This window comes from Akebia trifoliata, unplaced genomic scaffold, assembly GCF_017979445.1.
Source record: "Akebia trifoliata isolate Shusen 1 unplaced genomic scaffold, ASM1797944v1 Contig00072, whole genome shotgun sequence".
NCBI classification, from domain to species: Eukaryota; Viridiplantae; Streptophyta; class Magnoliopsida; order Ranunculales; family Lardizabalaceae; genus Akebia; species Akebia trifoliata.
In genome coordinates, this window is record NW_028236824.1 from 27700 (window position 1) to 44536 (window position 16837).

Here is a 16837-nt window from a genome sequence, read left to right on the forward strand (position 1 = left end):
CTAATTCTATTTGTTCTTACAAACTATAAATTGGTATGACATTAACAAAAGGTGGTATGACAATAATAACTCATTTGTTGGTTACACATACTTGTAGAGAAAGGAACAATTTCTTTTGTTGATTGAAAGTTACAATTAGCTCACCAATTTTTACTAACGTTACATCAATAGTGTGCAATTAGCTTAGTAATTTACTATAAATTGGTGTGACATTAATAAAAGGTGGTATGGTAATAGTAACTCATTTGTTGGTCACACGTAATTGTAAAAAAGGAACAATTTCTTTTGTTGATTAAGAGTTACAATTGGCACACCAACTTTTACTAACGTTACTTCAATTGTGTGGCAATTAGCTTAGTAATTTACTATAAATTGGTGTGGCAATAGTAAACTCACTTGATGGTTACACGAAAAGATTTTTTTCATAAAAGGGTTGCACCCTAAGTTTTGTTAATATGACATAATTCGTGGTTTTCAAATAAGTAAGGTTATCATCACTAATTTAGTGAAATTTTAAATTTTGCTAATGGTTATGGACCTCACCACATGGCAAAAAAAATCATAACTCCTTAGATTCATAACTATCATTCTATCCTCAATTTATATTCTTTGAAATCTCGAATTGTTTCTAAGTCGCCCCAAAGTGATCCTTGATTGGACCATAGAAAAAAGAGTCATTTTTTTCTAATTCATTTTAAAAAAAACTAAAATAAAAAAGTTTTTTCTTGTACCTATTTCACTAATTGTCCGATGATTGATTATTTTTGTTCTATAATCTTTTTTCTTTGCCTATTTGATACGCCATGATCCTGATTGTTATACATTCTCAATGCTATGGATTTTATATCATTGTTAATGTGATGTTCATATTTTGATGGTTTGGATCTAGTCCACGGGCCTATTCATTTATATTACAATGCATTGCACTCTTGCATGTCCCTTATAGCCAACATAGCATTAGTGCGAGGCCTGATCTCCACGTGAGACACGACGTCATTCATGAAATCATAACTCCATTTACCTACCGTTATGGTATAAAAAATTGGAGCATCAATACCATTCGATCAGGTGACCATGAAATGTATATCGATACCTTACGCTGGAGCAACCTGAGCCTATGTCCTATTGTAAGTCGCAAAGTCACATGTCCCGATTGCCAACGTAGTACTAATACGTGGCCAGTCCCTTTATGGGATGCTAAATTATTTATGAAAGCTACAATCCTAGACTGTACCTATACGGTATATCAAGGCAAGTCACCATGTACCATCTAATTGAGTATACTCGAGAGGTATTTAGGTGCACTTGGGTAAGAGTGGCCAGATAAATTGTATTATATCTAGTAAACCAATAATCTAGAAGCCTTCTTATTGGTCATGACCCAAACTGACTATGGGTGTTTCCGGGTTGTTCTATTTAATCTAACTAAAAGGTAAGTGGGTGGACTGGTCTACACCGCTACAATTAAACCCGCAATACTGGTCCAACCCATTAGACTTAATTGATGAGACATGTCAATTAATATCAATTAGTCTATTTGGTAAATGGATTTTATGGGTTAACCACATGGACCGGTTGAACTAATTGACTTAAAAATATTGGATAAAGTGATTCAAGTAAATCATTTATATCCATTAGATCGAATCAGCCCAAACTCAAATGGGTACATAATCCCAATTACCTTGTATCGGCCAGTTTAATTAAATGGACTGAATAATTCATATTTAATAAGATTGGGATCAGTAAAAAAATCATATTAAGAGATGTACCGATTAGCACAATTTGGATCTTACTTTTAGAAAATCATACAACTTTAATCGTAATTCAAAATTTTCTAAGATTCCTGATCAATCGACAAATCATCTTCATGTAATATTTTTTACTTAGAATGTTTCATCGGGTAAAGACTATAATCTAGGGGGTTAACTTAATAACACTATCAAGAATGACTTTTTATTTCTAATTGTTAAAACCTATTCTCGGGTCTACAACCAATAATCCACCTTTGATAGGGTTTTAAGATACCATTGCATTTAAACTTAAGCGTCCACCACCTAGTTGGAATCGAGAGTCAGGTCAGGTCGATTAAGGCGGACATCAGCATCAAGTGAACCGTTAGAAATGACCTCTGAATCTGAACTCGTCGAGATCCGCAAAATCCTAGTAGTCTTTGCAATGGACATAAATAACATAAAATAGCAAAATAGAAGTGGTAGAATAAATCTCTGAATCAGCACCCTCTGACGATAAAAAAGGCAAGGAACCAGAAGGCAGTGCAAATAGAAATCCGCAAGAGGTTTATGAACTTGATGGAAATGAAGAAGTCTTTAATAGGAGCTCAATGCTAGCCAACAGAATAACTCAGTTGGAAATAACCTTGGAAAATATAAAAGGGATTGATGAAATCGTAGCAGGTATCGAGACTTTGAATCAAATCTCTAAGATATGTCTGCCTGGGAAGTTCGTAATGCCAAAGATGGAAAAGTTCAATGCATTATAAAACTTTTTCCCTTTCAAAAAATTAACATATTATCTACAAAGTTATTAACTTAGTTACAATTGTTACAATGAAGATATAAGTAAATGTTTTTCTTCAAAATAAAAGTATTAAATTTTTAGAAAGATAGCTCTTTTTAAGCTCGAATCGATAATATATATGAAAAATTGAAGAACTTTATATAACATGCATTAATTTAAAAAAAATAAAAAATCTTAAATAATTTATAATATAAAAAGAAATGACAAATAAATCATGTCTAGGTATCCGTAGGTACCTGTTAGATAGAACCTAATGATTTTGATTTGGTTTTTGATTAATTAAATGTGTACCCATTGACACCATACATGTAGGTCGTGCAAATTCTGGTTTTGGCTAATATAACGTAAATGGTATGCCGTCGAATCTCTATGCCAGTTATTCTTTTATTTATAAATTTGCTTGCATATCAGCATTTTTTTTTTTTTTTATAAATGTAATCTTTTGGATTGTAACTTTTTAAAGTGTATTTTAATATTCCCAAGGCCTTCAGAACTGTTTTTACTACCAGAACTGATTTTTACTCCTTTTTAAGTTGAACGCTTATTTTGTAGTTAAACTTCACGGGCCAACTCAAAAACTCACTGACGTGACAGTGTAAGAGTAGTATTTTTTATTCCTCGTAGTGTGTGTAGTAACGTATTGCGAGGGAAAATATACGATTCTGATGAGTACGCGTCACTTGAATTTTTGACTTACCCTGTCGATTAAATTACAAAATCATTACACGTTTAGTTTATTTGATGGAGTAAAACACATTCTATTTAAATCAGTATCCAATGATAACCGTAGAGAAAATTACACTGAAAAACAAAACAAACAAACTATAAGCGAAAGTGGAGTGGATGTTATCAATAATTTTTGTTATCAGTAAGGAAAATCCTTTTTTTTTAAATGCTTAGATTTCTAGTTTACAAGCCTTTGCCATTGAAGACTAAAACCATCAAACAACAGTTTGAAAGCAAGAGCAAGAGCAAAGCTTTCCTCATTATAACAAAGTCAATTACAGAGACACAAAGCAGAAAGAACAGATTAAAACTTGCAAAATCTCGGATTTTTAAATCATGTGGGTGTGCATGAATGGCCATTTATTACTTTCATTTCTAAGGCCGTTTTTATTTAAAATTCTAGCCATTTTAATTCGTTTGTATTGGTGTATGTTCTGAACCAATATAAAAATGAAAAGGTTTGAGACCATTCTATATAGTCACTTCATCTTTTATTTAAATGCTTTTGTTTAGTCGATTTAACACAAAAGAAAATTTCTCTGATCTCTTACTTATTTGATTATTTTATTGCCATTTGTATATTTATAGTCGTATCTCCCTAATGAACAACACCTTTCAAGGTGAAATCCCCCAAAAAGTTGGCCTTTTGTTTAGGCCAGTCAATCTGTACGTCTGTTCCAACCTCAGAAATCTCTGTTTAGGTCACAATATGCTCGTAGGTAATATGCCCGTCGGGCTTGGCTTTTTGTCGAACCTCATTCTATTGTCTCTTAGTTTCAGCAATCTATCTGAAGGTATTTCTGCTTCATTAGGTCGTTTTTCATCTCTCAACATGCTTTCTCTAGCACAAAATCACTACCTCAAAAAAGTTAAATTTTGATAAACACTGTAGTCTTAAATTCGACGGCTGTGGCCACTTGTTTATGTTTTGTCGACCCAAAGCCCACGTCCAGCCCAATAAAAAAATTTGGTGGCCTTGGCCCACCGAATTTGCTATTGTTTTAATAGGAAAAAAAAAAGAACCTCCTCTTCTCTTCTCTCTCTCTCTCTCTTCACCTGGTTTTCTTACAGATTGAGGAATCGAAAGCTACAATCGATTAATCAAATCGTTGATCGTCTTCTGTGACACAGAGTCATCCTCAAATTGAAGAACATAAGCTCAAATCCTTTATATTTTCTTCTCAGTCAAACATTTTCGAAGCTCAAACTGTTGATCTGTTCAAAATCCCTCAAAAACCCCTAAGAACTGCGTCTAATCGTTGATCTCAAAAACCCTAAGTTTCTTTGGTTGAAAACCCTAAGAACAGAGCTCCCAGGTGAGTTTTTTTTGTCAATATTTTTTAGGTTTCTTATTTTTTTCCCTAATTTGTTATTTTGTTTCTATTTTATCTCTCATTTTTTAGATTTATCTCATTTTGTTGAGTGTCAAAGATTCAACTTTTTTTGAATTGGATTCATCAATTTAACTAGAAAATTAGATTTGATATGTGGATCTTCTCTGCTCTTGGAATCATTACATGTTAGTTTCTTTCAGGGAAAATCTTTTGGATTGTAATCAATTAATTTAGGTTATGGCTTTCAAATTTGTTCACATTCGTGTTGGTAACGTAGTTCAGTGATAGAATTGAATGAAAGAACATGATTCATTCAATTTATTTGTTTTGATAGTGTGGTTGTATTATTTTCAACTCATCTATTTTTTAATTTTTAATTATCAATTTTTTTATCTAGGATTATTTATGTGCTCAATGGAGATAAGGTAGAATTGTTTTGAGTCATGTTGTGTAGTTGTTCTACTAAACCAATTCGAACAACAATTACTGATAAAGAGTGAAACCTAGAGACCATAATTGCTTAATAGTGGGTATTTCCCTAATCTTTATAAGGTTGGATTTCGTTTGATACTCTGATTTAATTGGGTTCAGGTAACGCTAATTAGTGTTGGGTGCGGAGTAGTTGGTAAGATTTGTTTCTATGCTGACATCCTCTGTTAACAAGGTATTGGATAATGAAAGCTTTTGGAAACAATTACCCTAGTTTCTGGACCGATCATGATGGGCAAGGAGCACCTTATAAGTTATGACTAAGGTTTAAAAGCTTGTCTCAAAGCAATGTCTTGGTCGAGAGAAATACAAATACTATTTTAGACCGAGACATTATAAATGTTTTGGGGTCAATGTTTAGTTTTGGTCTTGGCCGCCGAAAAATGAAATGTAAAGGTCGAACAGTAATAAACTATAAAAATGATTATATCAACTTATTCATATAAAGAGATATTTTTTTCAAATCTACTATAACCTCTTTCTTTATAAAACTGACTCTGCTGTGTTTGAATACGAAGCACTAGATGAAGTTTCCTAATTCCAATGTTTTGTATAAAACATGGATACTTTTAATTAATTTATTACCACTACCCAATTTAAAGTAGAATATTGTGCCTGATAGTTCATAACAATTCTATAATATTTGGGATTTTTGTAGTAAGTTCACTCCATTTTCTAATAATATATGTGGGTGTTTCCTAAATAAAATTACTTTTAGTTCAAGCAAAAAAGATGCATTAATTCTACTGCTATTGGTTTTTACATTAAACAATAAGATTGGGTATGTTTTCACCATGCTTTGTTTGCAACTTGAATTTGCAGTTTGTAGGGACCATCACACTCTCCCATAAGTGAATTAGAAGTTCAAGTTCACGGTTGCCAAAAGACATATAAGGGTAAGTAGGATGGGAAACTCTCAAAACTCCTACTCCCTCGTCTATCTTACCTTAGTTTCAAATTCAAAGCTCGTGTTATGTACTTAGCTTTAAAATCTTAAAAATTCTAGTATGGCCTTTTGCATGGTAAGCAGGCATGTCCGTTGCATGCATTTCATGTGCTTGAATCATCTTTTTTATGTCCGGTGCTTTGAAATTTTTGTCCTATTATTTGGTTTATTATGTTCTGTTTCTGTTTGTCAAAACTTGCCTTATCTTAAGTGAGTAAATGATAAATGATGGTGATTCTTAGAAACAACAACTTAGAGATGAGTCTCTCTTAGGCCTTCATTGTGCATAGGGAATGCTTCTGCATATATTTTCCTTTTCTGATAATAATTTCGTTCTTTGGTACTGATGAGAGAAGGGGCATTGATTTAACATCCTACACATGGTGTGACATAAAAAAATGTTAGTATTACTGGAATTTATGCACTAATATTACTAGACACCCTGAACATAGTTTCTGGAAATTTATGGACTCTTTAAACAACTTGTATGACTATAGATGATTGATTTCTACCCTACCTTGTGAGGATAGCATGTACCATATAGCTGCTGAGTTTCTATGAAGGAATTCACACATTAAGAAGATCTCATCCAGATAGCCACTCTATTTTTGGTACTGTACTTCTGTTAGTCGTTAATTGGTAAAATCGTTACTTCTTAAGTCTAATTAACATTCTATTTATCTAGTAATGAATCAAACATAGAGTGATTGTGTGTAACACATGAGATATGGTAAATTTAGAGTCATAGGGTTATGTAGGTGTACCATGATAAACCAAATAACTACACATTTGAAACTCGTCACATAGAAATCCATTGAAGTGTTGTACAGATTATTGAAAATTTTCTTTTATCTGAATGGGGGATATATTAGAAGTCGAATGTGGTATGGGAGTTTTGTCGTAACTTTGTGATTCTACATTTTTTTTCAACAAGAAATATATCTACTTAGGCAAACTGCCTCTACACAAAGTACCACTCTATTCATGCATTTATTGCTCGTAACAATCATTAATTTTCTTCAATCCCAGTTATCATTGATAGTTATTCAAGCTAGTATGGGTATATATGAGGCATTTTATAATTCGTATGTCTTTGTTTGCAAATATAGGCAGTAAGAATTGCAATATTGGTGGCATTTGGTACCCTTTTCTAGTTACTAGAGCAAGAAAAACCAGGTCTAACTCTTGACACGCTGAATTTATTTTTTCTATATTTATCTTTTTTTCGTTATGATGAGCCCTGACAAGGTCACATCACACAGATAGCCATTGGCATTTAACCTGTTTGATTTGATCTGATTAATTACAGGATAGTTAATCTCACATAGAGCATTCTACTTTTAAGGCTATCAAAAATGCATTTTAGGATTTGGGACATTTCAGTTTAGAATAGTGAGATTATTTTAGAGGAAAAAAACTATATTCAAAGTTATCAATTTTTCTCTATCTTACTCATTTCTGTCTTTGAGACTCTTTAATGGTCATTTAAATTATGAAAAACAAAGTAAAATGTTAGCTAGCTAAAGAAAAACTGTTTTCTATTATTACAATCTATCCCTTCTTTATTTATTGAAGGTTAATAGACATTGTGTATCAGTTTATTTTTGTGATGGGTGCTCTCATTGACAGTACTACTTCTGCAAACTTATCCTTCAATTTGTTTTATTTGCAGACAACAGTGTCACAAAGTAGTCTTTTCGACCATTTAATTAACATTTGGGAATTCAAGGGCCCGTTACAGGAACTTGTGACCTTTATTTCTTGGTGGATTTTAAGTTTCAGTCACCAGTTTCAGTCACCACTTTATCGCTAGGTATTATTTACTTCAATTTGTTAACAATTCTCATTTTTTCCACATTGAATTCTTTTCCTCTCATTATTCATCATGATTGACGTTATATAGTCTTTAAGAAGGGATAGGTTATATTATTAATGAAACGATATGTTTTGAAGTTTGAACATACATTGATAGGAAAAGAATGTGGCTTTTACATGTTTAGAGTTTCTTTTGATAATTGATTCCTTGTATACGATTCTAGTGGGACTGAATGTGATCTAAAATCTGAACTCAATAGAACATTGGATATTTGTCTTTAGAGGTGAAAGTTATGATTTCACCATAAAGTCTCAAGTATTACTACTCTCGTCTCATGACTCTTGATGAAGGGAAGAGCACGCCATCTATCTCGAAATCCTATCTTTCTCAATCGCCGAAATTCTAGAGGAAGATGAAAATACATAACTAAGCATTTGACCTCTCCATCTAGTGCATACTAAAATTCAGCTTGAGTGCTGGTTACTGGCAGTAACTACGCCAAAAGGCTTAAGTTTCACCTTCTACAAGTTTGATTCTTAAAAAAATAAACTATTAACTATGGGATTTTAGAAGATAGCATAATAACAGGATTGTGGGATTATAAGGGTTTTTTTTTTCTTGTAACATTAACCAAGGATTGGGGGAATTTTAGGTCTTCCAAAATGACCTTACTTCCGTTACCCTTCTTAGGTGCCTTGTCGAGTTAGATGGTATTTTGATGGCCAAATCCAATCTTTATTTCTTTTGCAAAAAACATAATGTCATGCAGGCAAGGTGTATGATAAAGTGACTATGTAATTACATTAGGAAACAATCATCGTCATTTCTTTCATCCATGTGTGTATCATTTTCCAGCAACTCTAGCAAAAAATTTGTCATTGACCACCCAATGACACTTCATGCTTTGTTCGCTGTAGCTGTTTCACCACCATGTTCTTCTCAAAATCCATGTGGCTGAAGCAAGTAACACCTCATTTACACTCTCTAATTGCTCACTTTTAATTCCACAACAATAGCAACTCCCCTCATGCCACCACCTGCTTCGGTGGATACTTATTGCAAGTCGCAGCAGCTTGTCCCACTCCTAATAACTCATCTCATGCTGCTATTTATAGTTTAGTTTAAATATAACAAAAAAAAAAAAGAGCCGTCTGCAATTTTCTATTCATTGCCAGTAGCGTGCCATCTCAAGCTTTTTCTTCTCCTGCCTGTTCACCATTCTTTCATATTTTTTGACAGTAGCCAACACTCCATTGATACACCTTCTCACATCATTCACTTCCCACCTCCACCTTGTTTCACATGCTATAATAACAGTCTTGCTGCCACCTAATGTATGCGCCTTCTACTTCCCCATGTTTCTTACAGTCCATTTGAAATAAGCAGGTGTTCCCACTCAATTTGCAGTCACTCCAAGCAGCTGTCACCTTCTTTTGACACAATTGCTACCTCACTCACATTTCCTACACCACCTGCTATCAATGCATTAAGCCAAAATAACAGCTACCCCACTTCTTGGACATCTTCTTCCATGCTTACACCCTGTGCTTTGCAAATTGGACAGGAGAGACACCCCAACAATGAGGTCAGATTAAAAAAATTGTTCGCTTCTTAGTGTAGGGCAGAAAGTATTGGTGTGATGTCAAATTGGGCCATGTATTTGCTTGAAGATATTGTGTGGGGTGAGTTTGGTGGGTGTGATGATCATATAGTACCTCATCCTGCTAGTAATAAGATATTTATTAGTAACACTACTAAGATCCATTTGATGGACACTAATGGCCCAAATGCTTATGCAATTTCATATAACGCAGATGTGGTAAATGGGTATGTTTTCTATTCAGCAGAATATGAAATGAATTTATCAACACAGAACTCTGGGTGTCAACAAAAGCTGTAACTAGTTTCCAGGAAATGCTAGAGATACTAATTATGTAGATGAAGAAGTTACCTATTATGGTATGTAAAGAAAATACTTGAGTTAGACTACCTAGATTTCAAAGAAATAGTATTTTATTGTGATTGGGTGTATATAGAAGATTCAACTGGGTATGTGGTTGATCGAGAGACAAATTTACGATATGTTAATCTAGAGAGATTGATGAGAAATACAAAAGTGAACGATGAACTATTTATTCTTGCTTCACAAGCAACTCAAGTTTTTTTATTGTAAGAATCAAAGTCAGCTTACGGAAGCTTGGCACGTGGTTTTAGAAGCTTCGAAGAGATTGAATAAAGATACAGACGTTTATGAAGATCCTCTAGCATTTGCAATAAGTAACGTGAATAATTTATCATCTGTCCTTAAAGAAGATATCTTTGAAAATGATGATGATATTGGTATGTTATGTATATATTATTTATGACAAGTAGTGTGCTATAATTGTAATGAAATACTTTTATTTCTTTCAAATGCAAATTCATTGTTGATATTGTGTAATATTTCTACTTTGATTGCTATTTAATTCACTATTTGATTTATTGGTTTTATTTTTAATCTTATTGCTTTCAAATATTTATACTATTTTTTTATGTTATTCCATATAGGCATTATGTCGTTGACAAAAGATTCTGATGGCTCATCGATGGAGGATTCGAACAGCTAGTCGACATCGGATTCTGATAGCTCGGCACCCTCGATTCCTACACGAGAAAGTCATCAAAGTTCGTCTGGTACATGTGCTTCAGCTTTAGATCCACACTCATTGTTTGATTCACGCTTTCATCTAGAATTCAATTCTATGGGGTAATGTATTGGGGATAATTCGACAGACCCATCGACACATATAGGCCATTATGCGATGGCACATGTGTTACCCTTCTATTCTTCTTAGAGGAAGGTATCGACAAAGTTGCTTGAGCTTATTTGGCGTCTTCTCCAGGTAGTATAATATTCTATTGATTAGTTGTAATAATGATGAATATTTTTATTATATTACAATTGATTTGATATTTTGACAATCCCGTTACAACACTTTCTGAGGACTACAAGAAGTTCTACCAATAGAAAAAAGGTCGTGCATGGAGAGATTGAAAATATTGATTGGGGAAGCATTATCGCAGATTTGGTAGTATGGATGCAAAGTAAAAAATTGAATAAGCCCAAAAGTAGATGGATCAAGCAAGATAATCGAGAGAAGTTTGTCTATTTAAAATCGACATCGGTTGACCAAGAAAGAGAGAAAATGAAAGAGATTCGTAAGAAAAATAACTCCCCACACAACCGGTAGAAGGGTATAGTAAAAAAATGCAGAAGAAATAGTAAGTATTAATCTAATTATTAATTTATCTACTCTATTTCAAATATTTCTTTATTAATTAAGATGTTGATTCAAACAAATAATTGCTTTATTAATTCTTTTATTGTGAATTTGAAAACTTGGTGACTTTCCTTGTTGATTCAAATTGAGTTTGATTAGAATATTCAGGGGGTTGAACCAATGTTTTATTGCTATAGATCTTTAATTATAGATTTTCTTTTGTATCCCCTAATGTACAACGAGAGTTTGTTGTCTTGCTAAAGTTTATGCTATTGTGTTCATGAAGAAGTTAATGAGAGTGCCACCTTACTATTACGAGACATCTGCTTTATATGATTCTTTTGCGTGTGTATGTGTGATTCCTTTGTGTGTATGTCTATGATGGGGGTGTGATTCCTTTTTTTTTTATTATGTATAGTTCTGACCACAGAATAAGAAATGCCCTCTCTATTGGGTTTTTCTTTTCTTTTTTTATTTATTTATTAATTATTATTATTATTTTTATTTTATTTATTTTTTTTTGGGGGGGGGGTTTGGTATTTGGCGACTTGCTTAACCATAAACCATTAAAACATTTCAATGTTATATCTTTTTTTTTTTTTTTTGGAATGATCATTTGAGTGTGAACTTAGTATATTATTTGCTTATCAGTGTGAAAAAGGTTAAAAATTTCAGTATAAATGGTTCCAATTAATTGTTTCAAACATATTTTGTTGAGCTTATTACGTATCAAATGCAATGTTTGGGTTTGTCTCACGATAAATGCATGAATGTTTTGTTTCATCTCATGTTTATCTTTACGTAGGTTGTATTTGTAGATTGTGGAAGTTAAATGTTTCTTTATTTTCATTTTCTGTACTATTCTGATTTTTTTTCTCTTTTCGTTTTTCTGGTGCACATATTTGATTTTCAATGTGCCAAAGTAGCATTGTGAAGTTTATAACCATATAACATATAACAAGACAACCTCACTTAAAGGATGTCTTTCACTACTACTTTGTTTTCTTCAGTTTAGAATCCATGTTCGTTACTTGGTCTTTAGTTGTTTACTTAAAGTCGTTGAATGTATGATAAAATCCCAGATTTGATGGCCCAGGACTGTTAAATCTATTGTTTTCAACGGTTCAAAGCCGTCAAATTTATTATTTTCGACTGTTTTCAAGATCGATGAAATTTTTTTCTATAGTTTTGTAGTTTGACTTTTTTTTTTCGATAAGGCCCAATTCAACAGTTGAGGTTGTCAAATTTTTTACAATTCGATGGGTTTGGGCTGTCTAGTTTCGGGTATTTTGATGTAGTGAATAGTCTACAAGGAAGTATTCCAGATTCCGTTGGCCAACTTAAAATCTCTACAAGGTATAGGAATTGGTCCAATATTTTGGTCTGGTATCTTTCCTCCCTCTCTTTACAATCTTTTGTCTTTAGAAATTTTTTCTGTATAAAAAACCAATTAATTGGAAGTCTTCAACTTAGCATAAGCCTTAATCTTCCAATGTTGGCTTTTGCAAAAAATGACATTATATACCTTTTTAGAATTTTTGTGCGATTACTACGAAAATTCTAACTTTGTAATGTCATTTTATTTTAAATCCGACGTTAAAAATCTAATAGCTAGCTCTTCTTATTCCCCTCGGTGTAGTGGTGTATAACAACCTCAATGTTCGTGCTAAGGATTTAGCAACGAGTAGGCTAAACGCCAGAAATTGATTGTAATCAATTGTTTTCTTATTTCATAACCATAATTAATTAGATTCATTTCATAAAATTTTATTTTTGTTTTGTTTTGTTTTTAATTCTTTTGGTTTTTTGTATGACTTGTTAAAAAAAAAAGGCCTTAGTGAGCCTCGTCCGAGGTCAATAACTTGGAATATATATAATAGGATCTTGGGCCAGGCCTAGGCTTAATTTATTTGGAAAGCACTACCCAATTATTATAGTGGGATTTTTTGGATTCATGTAGGTAGAGGTCTCAATGGGTCGGTTCCGGTTTGGTTCCCAAGGAACTTCTAACCATTATATTTATTTCAATTCTGATTCTTGTCGGTTTTGGTTCCGGTTTCAAAATAAATGGAACCGTAACGGTAAAAAAAAAAACGGGTACCCATCAGTTTGGGTTTTTGACTTACCCTGTCAGGTTGAATTACAAAATCAGCACTCTTCCATTCAAGTTTAAGCAAAAAGAGATTAGAGACTTGAAAAAAGAAATTCTTAAAGTAATAATTTCCTATGTAAATCAGTAAAGGAAGCCCTTTAAGCTATATTACATACACAAGTAACCAATGATAACCGTAGAGAAAATTACAATAAAAAAAAAAAAAAACAAACTATAAGCGAAACATAAATCTAAACTCAACGGGAGAGTGTTCATCTATCTATTGATGGGTTCTATCTTCAATAAACATTTTCTTAATCATTTGCAACTCCATGAGCACATCTTTGATTTCCATTCGATCACCTACCGACTCTGCAGAACATGCAACTCCAATTCTGAACATGGAAAGCAAGTATTCTCACATTTCATATATTGTATTGTATCTTTGATTTTCAAAATCATTGGTAGCTTCATTATGTTCCTGTACGCATAAGTGTGGATCCAAAATTTCCATCAGTCTCCCATTCAAAGCCATTTTGGAAAAATGATGAAGGCTTAAACCATCATTGAAAATTGCATCAGTTGGCCTTTTTCCTGTTAACAACTCCAACAAAAGTACTCCGTAGCTGTACACATCTCCTTGTGTACAGACCTCAGTACCCATACCATACTCTGCAATCCAATATGTATTATCTAGTCAAGTATTAAAAATTATATATATATATATATATATAGAACTTGAAATTTTTTAACATAAATGAAATTCATACCTGGAGGGATATATCCAATGGATCCTTTTACAAGTACTGAATTGGTTTCAATTTTACCGGAATTGCTTGCATTTATAGCGAGAATCTTTGCTAAGCCGAAGTCACCCACATGAGCTACCATTTCATTGTTGAGAAGAACATTGCTTGGCTTTAGATCGCAATGAATAATTTGTGTTTGACAACGATTATGAAGATAGTCCATTGCACAAGCAATGTCGATTGCTATGTTAAGTCTCTGGCCAATGTTCAAGTCTCTCGATCGAGGCCTCTCGTCTGAATTTGGATGCAACAATTCTCTAGACTCCCATTAGGCATGAACTCAAAACTAGAGCTTTGAAATCATTACCACTGAAGTCCATACTTGAGCATGCAGTTATGATTTTGAGTAGATTCCGATGCCGAGCTTTTCTTAAAGTTTTACACTCAGTAATGAAACTCTTGGAAGCTCCTCGCACGTTAAGGTTGAGTACTTTCACTGCAACAAGTATCTCATCTGGATGAAGAACCCCTTTATACACAGACCCAAAATTTCCCATACCAATCAAGTTGACTGAAGAAAATCCATCCGTTGCTTTATGGAGTCCATTGTAAGAAATCCTTTCAAAAAAGTCACCCAAGGAAAATGTGAAAGAAGATTTCATTCTTGGCTTTCTTATCCAATAAATAACAAGAAAAGATGCCCCCACAATTGACAATACAGATATTATTATACCAATTGTCACCTTCAGAGCAAGAGATGTTCTTCTTTGCTTGGATTTCTTGATGGGACATGCAGGTAATTGAAGTTCTGGGATGCCCCCACAAAGTTTATTATTCCCAGAAAATATAAATTCACTTGCATTTTGAAAGACACCCTTTATTGGTACCTCACCCTCAAAATTATTGAAAGACAGATTTAAATTTGTTAAAAAGACTAGGTCATCCAGATCTTTAGGAATTTTTCCAGATAAGTTATTACGCGAAAGATCTAAATCTTGAAGATTTTTCAGAGAGCTAAAAGATGAGGGGATGGGTCCTTGAAAGAAATTGCCTGACAAATAAAGCTGTTGTAAGCTCAAACAACCACCAAGTGTGCTAGGAATTTCTTGGGACAAATTGTTCTCAGAAACATCTAGCACTTCAAGATTTTTCAAGTTACCCACTTCCAACGGTAGGGACCCAGTCAAAGAATTATCAGCTAAGATGAGACGCAGTAACTGCGACGATAAACCAAGAATGGTTCCGTTAAGGTTATTTTTTGAAAGATCCAAAATCTGTAAAAGACGATAATTCTTAAAATCTGGAATGACGCTTCCTACTAAGAAATTGTTTGATAAATTGAGAGAATATACATTAGTGTTGTTCCCCAGGGACTTAGGAATATATCCTGACAATCTATTTCCACTTAAATCCAACTTTTGCAACTTTTGGAGCAACCCAATGCCATTGGGAATGCTACCGGTGAGAAAGTTATTCCCCATAGATAGCATAATTAAGTTAGTGAGGTTTCCAATTCTAGAAGGAATGCTTCCGAATATTTGATTTTGTGTTAGATCTAGTCTAGTGAGTTGGTTGGACAGATGGGTTATAAAATTCGGTAGCTTACCTCCAAAATAATTTTCACGGATAATCAACCATTGCAGCTTAGTGCAGTTGGTCAAGGAATTTAGAAAATTCAAATCATTTTCTTCCCCACTTCCCAAATGATTGGATTCCAAATTTAGAAACTCAAGGCCATTTAGGTTTCCTATCTCAATTGGGACTTTTCCAGAAAAATTGTTTTCAGCAATCTCAAACTTTTGAAGTTGAGAAGCATTGAACAATGATATAGGAATGGATCCAAAAAACTTATTTCCTCCAATTAAAAATAATTCGAGATTGGGAAGATTGAGGCCTATCTCAAGTGGAAGATTGCCAGTGAGTTGGTTACCTGTTACAGAAAAAATTGCTACAGATGAGAGATTATAAAGAGAACGAGGAATGGTACCAGAAAAAAAATTTGGACCAAGACCAAGTTTAATTAGATTTTTAAGTTGACCTAGGGAATCTGGAATAGTTCCTTGTAGATAATTTAATGGTAGAGAAAGAACGGTGAGAGATGAAAGATTCCCAAAGGAAGTTGGGATCCCTCCTGATAGATTGTTGTCACCAAGAGACAACTTACTGAGCTTTGACAGAGACCCAATCTCAGTCGGTAGATTTCCGACAAACTTGTTGCCATCTAGAAAGAGGTATTTTAGGTTTGAGCATTGGGACAGATTGGCTGGAATTTCCCCTCCGAAGGAATTGTTTTCCATAACTAATATTTCGAGTCTGAACAAGCGACTGACTTCTTGGGGAATTGCACCTTGGAAGCTGTTGTCCATGAGATTTATAGTATGTAGGAAAGAGAGGTTTCCAATATAGGGAGACATGTAGCCCACCAACCCTCGTGATTGTAGGTCCAATGTTACCACCCTTTGATGTCGACGACTGCATACAATACCTGTCCACTCGCAGAAATGGAGAGAATCATTCCACGAGCTCATAATTTGCTGAGGATCATGATGAATGAGATCCTTGAAGGCAAGCAAGGCGAGTCGATCGGTTTCATTCCCTAAGGTGCTAGATTTGGCCAATCCTATTGGTAAACCAATGCACAAGAAAATGAGAGAAGGTAGAAGAAAGAAATGAAGTACACTCATCATGGCCAACAATGTAAGTAAGCTCTCCAGTAAGTGGTTTGCGAGGTTATCTTTGTGAGTGAACTATATATAGAAAAAAAAAGAGGTGAATAGTGAGTCTAGATAACACTGAAGTAACATTAAAATGTACATTGTGGGGTTACAATTCTGACGTAGATGAGTGTCAGAATCATTGATGATTTTCATCGAGATACGATTGGGAA

The 16837-nt window shown here is 33.8% G+C and overlaps 1 protein-coding gene and 1 long non-coding RNA gene across 6 annotated transcripts; one reads left to right on the forward strand and one right to left on the reverse strand.

The window, feature by feature from the left end:
* The first annotated feature begins 4267 nt into the window (after positions 1-4267).
* On the forward strand, positions 4268-10840 carry LOC147382052 (uncharacterized). Of its 5 annotated transcripts, none has more exons than XR_015174164.1 (6): positions 4268-4580; positions 5190-5262; positions 5910-5983; positions 7143-7209; positions 7706-7846; positions 10397-10840. It is a non-coding gene; the product is annotated as an uncharacterized LOC147382052 (long non-coding RNA). The 5 variants fall into 5 exon arrangements; XR_015174165.1 differs by having other exon boundaries at positions 4269-4580; positions 5190-5223; positions 10397-10839; XR_015174163.1 differs by lacking the exon at positions 5190-5262 and having other exon boundaries at positions 4273-4580; positions 10397-10838.
* Positions 10841-13481: 2641 nt separating this feature from the next.
* Positions 13482-16634, reverse strand: LOC147382053 (putative receptor-like protein kinase At3g47110). The gene is made up of 4 exons (XM_086429634.1): positions 14333-16634; positions 13972-14244; positions 13763-13873; positions 13482-13573 (listed from the first exon to the last, which is right to left on the reverse strand). The coding sequence occupies exons 1-4, from the start codon at positions 16632-16634 to the stop codon at positions 13482-13484; spliced, it is 2778 nt and encodes a 925-aa protein (XP_086285760.1).
* Positions 16635-16837: the final 203 nt, after the last annotated feature.

Excerpts from the sequence above, each read along its gene's own strand:
- LOC147382053 (XM_086429634.1), bottom strand. The coding sequence starts at position 16,634 with ATGAGTGTACTTCATTTCTTTCTTCTACCTTCTCTCATTTTCTTGTGC. Across the intron at positions 14,245-14,332 it reads AATCATAACTGCATGCTCAA|ACGAGAGGCCTCGATCGAGA; the intron begins GTATGGACTTCA and ends ATCCAAATTCAG. Across the intron at positions 13,574-13,762 it reads TGATGCAATTTTCAATGATG|AGTCGGTAGGTGATCGAATG; the intron begins GTTTAAGCCTTC and ends CATGTTCTGCAG.